This window comes from Salvia miltiorrhiza, chromosome 1 (assembly GCF_028751815.1).
Source record: "Salvia miltiorrhiza cultivar Shanhuang (shh) chromosome 1, IMPLAD_Smil_shh, whole genome shotgun sequence".
Lineage (NCBI taxonomy): Eukaryota > Viridiplantae > Streptophyta > Magnoliopsida > Lamiales > Lamiaceae > Salvia > Salvia miltiorrhiza.
This window is the reverse complement of record NC_080387.1, coordinates 66,000,750-66,009,409: the sequence shown is the minus strand read 5'-3', so window position 1 is coordinate 66,009,409 and position 8,660 is coordinate 66,000,750. Positions and strand designations below refer to the sequence as shown.

Genomic DNA, 8,660 nt, shown 5'->3' with positions numbered 1-8,660 from the left:
GTTGGTAGGCAGTAATGTCGCTATAACAACCCCACCGCCCCCCTACCCTATGAGCTCACATTAATATAGTTAATTTTTTTTATCAATAAATTAAAGAGTGACCAAAATAGAAATTTAACAAGAAAATGCAAGAAATAGATCAACTCATATCGATCTCTGTGTGATGTAACAAAATATTTAAATCAAGGTTCTAGCTACTTAACAATGGGGGTATATATTTGATCCTTTTAGTAACAGACCTAATTCAACATTTCAATTTGTGGAGGGTTTTAGGACATCATAAAAAGATCAAACGGTGACACAGACTTAGTTTTAATATATTATTTGAGAAAAAACTTTAATTATGTTCCGAATTCAAAATGCGTGTACATTATAATTGTATATAGGGATATATCAACATTTCCTATTATTTGAAAATAAATTACTAATTCAATATTTCAATTTGTGGAGGGTTTTAGGACATCATAAAAAGATCAAACGGTGACACAGACTTAGTTTTAATATATTATTTGAGAAAAAACTTTAATTATGTTCCGAATTCAAAATTCGTGTACATAATTGTATGTAGGGATATATCAACATTTCCTATTATTTGAAAATAAATTAGGAGCCGATATTGTAGTTGCCGACATTTTATGTGCCTAAAATTGTGTACACGGCATTGCAGATTAGAAATGTGCGCCGTTGAATAAGTTAATTTGCTATAACAATTAATTGACTTACCTACTTTTCTTTACTTTTTTAAAAAAAATTGATACATGTACAGATGTACTTGGAGAGAAGCGATACATATGCAGATACATGTTGTTCACGAAACAAAAAAATATATATATTAAAAAATCATTTTTCGAAGAAAATTGACATATTCGAAAATGACATATGTATTTTGAGAGAAGCGATATGCCGTCCACTAAATTTCCTTTTCCTTTTTCTTAAAGAAAATTGACATTTGTATTTGAAGAGAAGCAATATGCATGACGTCCACCTTTCTTGAGTAATTTTTTATGGGAGGTTATTGTCAAAAGATATAATTTGTCAATTTTCTGGTTTATAACATGATCTTATAATTTGATTAGAAAATACATCAATTTTCAATTTAATCGCAATTATAACATGACTTTATAGTCTGACCATAAAATACATCAAATTTCAATTTATTCTCAATTATAACATGACCTTGTAATTAATTTAGTATAATAATATCAAAGTTTAATATTTTTAATTTTCTTTTCATCTCACAATATACTATATATATACATATATATTTGATAAATATACATTTATATGTAAATAATATATAATATTATTTACTTTTTAACATAGTTTCTATTATATATGTAACTAAATTATTTATTGGTCCTAATATTTTATAATTTCATAATTTAAATAAATAAATACTTATTATATATGTACTATATTAATAGAATATTAAAATCAAATTTATATATATATATGCATTTGTGTGTTGAATATATATATATATATATATATATATATATATATATATATATGTGTGTGTGTGTGTGTGTGTGTGTGTGTGTATTTTTAAACCATCAATATAATATCTTGATATATATATATATATATATATATATATATATATATATATATATATATATATAATGAAATAATTATTACTCCCTCCGTCCCTGAAATGGCTTCCTCTTTGGGGACGGCACGGGTTTTAATAAAAAGTTGTAAAGTGTATTGATAGTGGAGAAAAAGTGATATAATTATTATTGAAAGTTGTGAAAAGTGTTATAATTAGTACTGGGAGTGGTGAAAAGTGAAAAGTAAGAATAAATAAAGTATTATTAGTGGTCGGGAGGTTTCCAAAAATGGAAAGAAAGAAAGAGGAAGTTATTTGGGGGACGTCCCAAAATGGAAAAAGAGGAAGTTATTTTAGGGACGGAGGGAGTATAAAATAATTAATCATCTAACTTAATTTTTATAAAAATTAATCAATCAATTAACAATATTTTATACATAATTTAATATGAATATAATAAATATTAATACATCTATGATGAAAAATAATCTAAATAAGGCCATGTTATAATTGAGAATAAATTGAAACTTGATATATTTTCTGGTCAGACTATAAAGTCGTGTTATAATTACGATTAAATTAAAAATTGATGTATTTTCTGGTCAAATTATAAGGTCATGTTATAAACCAAAAAATTGACAAACTATATGTATTTTCCGGCAATAACCCTTTTTTTTATGAGTATCATTCACTTTTAATCCATGTTAATATTATTATTTTTTTATTTTATTTTAACTTTTAAATTAACACAAAAAATTATTATTAACATCATTAATTTTATTAATTACTATATAAAAGTTCAACATAAATTTTTATTTTTTCTTTAATTAACTTCAAATAAATGTGACAAAAGGACAAATTGAGCTTTATTTTTATATATAATTTATTTATAAAGTTAATAATATCAATATTAATTTTTGATGTGTTAGAATTAAATTAAATGTATAATTAAAAAGTATTAATGTAAACTAAATATAAAAGTGTTCAAGCAAAGTGTACGACATATCACTTTTATAGACAGACATCACTTGTTGCACTTGCATTTTAAAGTATTCAAACCATAAACGAGCCAAATCTGAAGTGCAAAATAATGGTATAAATATATGATTGGTCCATGCGTTGAATATTTTAAATAAAACACAATCTTGCTTTGAGAATGAAGATGGCAATTATCTTGAAATATAATACATTATCCGGACCGTTGAGTTGTGGACCAATGGCCCTTACTCGAGTGCTACTCGAGTCTTCGAGTATGCACGAGTAATTTTTTCTTTTCTTTTTTTTTTAATTCTCTTCTCCTCTTTGAAAATCTCTCTCTCTCTCTCTCCTCTTTAAAAACTAAAAAAATCAAGTAGGCTATCAAGTAACCCTAATGCAGCACTACTTACTTAATAACACAATCCACTATCAAGTAGGCTATCAAGTAAGCCCATTGCGAATGCTCTTACCACTATTTTTTAGTTTGACTTCTTATCGGTAGTTGTCCTAACTCCTATCTATGTATATAGCTGCTGAATTGAAATTTTATTGAGAAAAAGAAAAACGAAAGTAACAAAGAAAACCCGTTGAAGGCACAACAGACGCAAACTAACGGGCTACGAAACCATAACGGCGAGGACCCATAGGGAAAAACACCGTGAGATCTATGTATATAGCATTTAGAGGTGGTTTCATGTACATTTATTTGCAAATTTGGAACATGCGGATGGCTCCTATCCTACCTAGACCTGTGGCCACCCAATTCGATCTACATCGTTTTATTTTTTGCGCAATTTTTTTCTTCGTCCATTTTTTTTTCTGATCTATGTAAACCATATTTTTACTAATAATAAATGATATTTTATTGAATACAAATAATATATTTTATAAAAACAACTGATACTTTGTATAAAAATAGATAATAATAATAATATATTTTCAATTACATTTTTAATAACAAAAATAAATGCAAATGAATTTTTTTTATAAAATCAAATGATACTTTGTATATATAAAAATAAATCATACATTACAAATATCATTTTTATTATATACAAATCATAACATTTTTAATACATGCAAATAATACATTGGATCGAGAAGAGCCGGAGCGAAAAAAAAACATTTAAAAACAATGGATTGGGCAACTGAATCGACCCTGATTGGGCCGAACCGGGTATAATCAGACTTTCCGCAACATACATAATATATTCACATGTATCATGTATGGGAGAATTTGGCGAACTTTTATTTTGTAGATCATCACGGCAATACACGAATTGCTATTCTTGTTGACTTTTAGTTAATAAAACGAATTTAATTTTCAACTTTTTTTTCCTTTCTAGAACGTAAGCTAAATAAACTTTTAAAAAATATATTTAAACCGATATATAATAGCTTAAATCTATGTGGTTGAGAAATTCTCCCCAAGTGAGTTTGTCTAATACGTAATCTTGGGCCTTGCTAATTTGGGTGATTGCAAAGCATAATTGTTGTCCAAATTCGTTGCGTAATCTTGGGCCTTGCTAATAATAATACACAATTAGCCCTATATTTGATACTGAACATAATAATAATAATAATAATAATAATAATAATAATAATAATAATAATAATAATAATAATAATAATAATAAAGTTGAGAAGTAGCAAGTATTGCTTTTTATTTTAGGGGACATCATAGTCGCGTGCAACTCGAATGTTGAGAAATTAAGAGTTCCAAATCATGAGTATTGATTAGCAAGTGCAAGAAGAGGAAGAGCTTTGTGGAGTGTAGCTGCAGGAGTTTCAGTCATGTCCACATCCTTCCTTCCATCAGGCAATTCCCAGTTAAACTTCCACACAAGATTTGCTAACACAAACTCAACGGTAGCAGCAGAAAAGGCGATCCCCGGGCAGCCCCGTCTCCCCGCCCCAAACGGGATCAACTCAAAATCGAGGCCCTTGTAGTCTATGGAAGAATTCAAGAATCTCCCCGGCTCGAACTTGTCTGGTTCATCCCAAGATGCAGGGTCTTTGCCTATAGCCCAAGCATTAGTTAACAGCATTGTTCCTGCCGGAATGTCGTATCCTTTTATTTTCACATCGCTGCTTGCTATTCTAGGTATTAATAATGGGACAGGAGGGTGACAACGGAATGTTTCTTTTATCACAGCCTTTAGATAATGCATTTTTTCCAACTCATTATCTGACATATCTTGTTTGTCTTTCACAACTTCCCTTACTTCGTTTTGTAACTGTTCCATCACTAAAGGGTGTCGGAGAAGTTCAGCCATCGCCCATATTAGAAGTGTGGTCAAGGTATCGGTCCCAGCTCCAAGTATATCCTGTACAAGTACTAGAATTAATTAAAGGGTGGGTTCAACTTCAGAATGGTGATAAGATTTTTTAGGAGTATTAATTATATGTGTATACTATTATTTAAATTCAATATTTTTACGTCCATAACACATACCACTCGATCGGCCTAAATAGTTTTTATATATTTGAGTTATCACCTAAAATAATTACACCTCTTTAATTAAAAGGAGTGTTTGGAAGATGTTAGCTGATTGGAGTGGAGTTCATGAACAGTTTTTTGATTGGCAAGGAGAGCAGATTGTCATGGTATTACAATACAAATCCAAATCTGAAAAGCAAGGCTAGCTTGTATTATCTACCGCTGTGCATTGCATATGAAAAGAAAGAAATGAGAGGAAGTTTGGGGATAGTGTTTGCTCTGTGGAGAAAGTAGTAAGGCAGTGCCAAATTCACATAGCTCCAGTGCGTGCTAGTAATAGGACAGTAATGAGGTATTTGAAGAATTAGAACAAGATTAGTAGTCGTTTTGTTAGTTAGCTTGTAAAATTTTGCGACTCCGTGCATTGGTAATAAAATACTTTTTATTTAGAGGCAAAATGGGATATACTCTTTTTGAAAGATGAAACATAAAATATATCCACTTTTTTCAAAATAATAAAATCTACCCACTTAGGATATTTTTACCCTTATGTGTAATTCGCGCATTGCTCGACATTGAAGCGTCGAGCATTGAACTGTCGAGCATCGAGGTGTCGAGCAATAGTACAAATTGAACTATTTCTCGACACCTCGAGCACCGAACGTCGAGCATCAAGTGTCGAGCAACTGAGAACTGTCGAGCGAGGCGAAGGCGTCGAGCATCAAGCATTGAACTGTCGAGCAAGGCGAGCAATAGTTCAATTGTCGAGCAAGGCGGAGATGTCGAGCGTGGCGAGCAAGGGGATTTATTTGATATTTTCTTTTTGTCTTAAGGGTATCTTGGTCCTTTCGATCCTAAAATGGGTATATTTTATACTTTTTTTTATAATGGGTATATTTTTATTTTTGTCTTTCAAATATGATAAAGACTACCAGTAACCCTTTTATTTACCCCAACCAAAAAAAAAAAGGACCACACCCCTCTAAAAAAACAGATTTAGCTCCTAGCTAGCACAAGGTTAGATCTTTTAATTAAGCTGTACTAGAAAGGCTTAACCCTGATAGTTGCATGACATAATCAAAACACAGATCGATAGCCAACATGAAATGTTTTAGAATTCACGTATGATCAGAAAATTTTGAAGATCTCTATTAGGTAAAACTAGTTATTAGAGAAATAAACATAATAACTAGTTATTAGAGTATACGCCAAGTACTTACCACAAGTAATGACTTAATGCTCTCTCTGTCAATGGAAATTTCAGCAGCCTTATCATTGTGAATATCAAGCAAAACATCAACAAAGCTCTCTCCATTTTGGCCCTGCTGCCTCTTTGGAGTCTCAACGTGCTCCTGAATCACGCCCTCCAGAAATTCATCCAACTCCTTCGCAACCCTATCAAGTCTCTTATCGAAACCATTAACACGACTTACCCAACTAAGCCACGGAATGAAATCCCCAATACAAACAGTTCCCAACAACTCCATTGATTCTCTCAGCAATACCATAACTTTCTTCCCATTTTCTGAGTCGCTGTATTTCCGGCCAAAAGTTGACCTACAGATGACATCGTTGGTGAACTCAGAAACCATGCTACTGAAATCAACAGGCCCCGAAGACTCTCTAATCCTTTGCATGAAAGCGGTTGTTTCTTCCTCCCTGATGAAACGGAAAGATTGAACCCTTTTGCTACTGAGCAGGTGGATAACAGATATGCCCCTCATCTGCCTCCAGTATTCTCCATAAGGGGCGAATCCTACATTCCTACCATCGCGAATGAATTTCTTGACGGCCCTGAAAAGCTGCGGCCTGCTTGCGAAAGTCAGATCATGCGTCTTCAGGGCATCGCGGGCTGCATCCGCTGTCGACGCAATCAGCACAGGAACACTGCCGAAGTGAAGAAGCATAAATGGCCCGTGTTTTACGGCCAGTGATTGGAGATTCCGGTGAGGCAAGAAACCCAACTGGTGCAGATTTCCGAGTATTGGCAACTTTCGTGGCGATGGTGGTAAGTTTTTGTTTCCAGAGACACGTTTTGTAACCAACCATAGCAGGAGTAATGATATAAGAACAGGAAATATGAATGGATGCAGCTTAGTTTCATCCATTTCTTAGCTTTATGAGAAGGTGAATGCTTTTTTTTGTTTGTCTCTTAAGTAAATTCAGTTAAATAGTCCTTTATGGATTAATAGTGGCAAGTACAATTAATTAATATCTGCCTAACTAAATGAGGAGCTGCTGACTATAATGTTCATTCTATATGTCTATCTCTCTCGATACAGCTACAACTCTGCAACTATATGTCATGAGGCACAGTAATCTGGTATGTCTATTCTAATCTTAATTAAGCTAGTATGATTAGTTAATTCTAATTAAAGATTTAATAAATCCTTCTGGAAAATTACTAAATTAATCCTATTTAAACCCCTAATTAATTGCTATGTAATAACTAACTGCGGCTGTCTGGACTCTAATTGGAGATTAATAAATCCAAATGAGAAATTACTAAACCCTATTTAAACCCCTAATTAGTTAATGGGCAATTAATATTTAATATTTAAACACATATTTTGGCCGTCCGCACCATCTGGACGGCAGCACAACAGTTTCTTCTCATGTATACTCTCTTTGTCCCCAATTACTCTATATATCTATATCTATATCTTTATCTTTATATATAAAAAGAAAAGTAAATGTAATTTAATTCAATTACAATGATGTAATTGGAATCGGAGTGAAAATTTATAAATCAAATTAGATTTCAACTGCCGATTACTCCTACAAAATCGCAACACTGATTTTTATTTATTTTTAGATAAAACCGCAACAGTGTTTTCTATCTAATTATGCTTTGGGAAGTGATTTTTGGACATCAGGTGTCTTAGATACCTTCATAAAAAATCAGTTTTTGCTTAATATTTAATTGGGTTAATTGCATCAAAATACCTGACTTTTTCCCAAAATTTGGTTTTTTGACAAACTTTTTAACTGTAGCAAAAATTTTAACTACGTTTCAATTTATTGCAATGTCCGTCCCGCGTATATTTCCGGTCAAATCCATGCTGAGGTGGACCTCCGTAAAGCTTAGGTGGCATGTCGTACCGGGTAATGAAACATTGTCGTCTCAAATCTATTGCAATAAATTGAAACGTAGCTAAAATAAATTGGCCGAAAATGAATGGATTTGGCCGGAAATATACGCGGGACGGACATTGCAATAAATTGAAACGTAGCTGAAATTTTTGCTACAATTAAAAAATTTGTCAAAAAACCAAATTTTGGGAAAAGGTTAGGTATTTTGATGCAATTAACCCTATTTAATTTGACCGATTTTTTGTTATTTAGTGATTTGTCTAAAATATCATTTTCAAAAATATATTCAATCGATTTTGTTATTATTTTCGGTTTTTATATATTTTTATATAAAAAAATTAGTGAACTTGAAAAAAAATATAAAAAATATATAAAAACCGAAAATAATAACAAAATCGGTTGAATATATTTTGAAAATGATATTTTAGACAAATCACTAAATAGAAAAAAATCGGTCAAATTAAATATGAAGCAAAAACCAATTTTTTTATGAAGGTGTCTAAGACCCCTGGTGTCCAAAAATCTTTTCCCTTATGCTTTTAAGGTTGTTTTCGAAAGAATGATACTAATTATTACTTATATCTCTAAGCAAACTCAACA

General features: G+C 31.5%; 1 protein-coding gene across 1 annotated transcript; it reads right to left on the bottom strand.

The window, feature by feature from the left end:
- Positions 1-4,119: 4,119 nt before the first annotated feature.
- LOC131005119 (cytochrome P450 71A8-like) lies at positions 4,120-7,389 on the bottom strand. Its single transcript, XM_057931933.1, has 2 exons — positions 6,188-7,389; positions 4,120-4,854 (listed from the first exon to the last, which is right to left on the bottom strand). Exons 1-2 carry the CDS (start codon positions 7,073-7,075, stop codon positions 4,252-4,254), a joined length of 1,491 nt encoding a protein of 496 aa, XP_057787916.1. The 5' UTR covers positions 7,076-7,389; the 3' UTR covers positions 4,120-4,251.
- Positions 7,390-8,660: the final 1,271 nt, after the last annotated feature.

Excerpts from the sequence above, each read along its gene's own strand:
- LOC131005119 (XM_057931933.1), bottom strand. The coding sequence starts at position 7,075 with ATGGATGAAACTAAGCTGCATCCATTCATATTTCCTGTTCTTATATCA. Across the intron at positions 4,855-6,187 it reads GCATTAAGTCATTACTTGTG|GATATACTTGGAGCTGGGAC; the intron begins GTAAGTACTTGG and ends GTACTTGTACAG.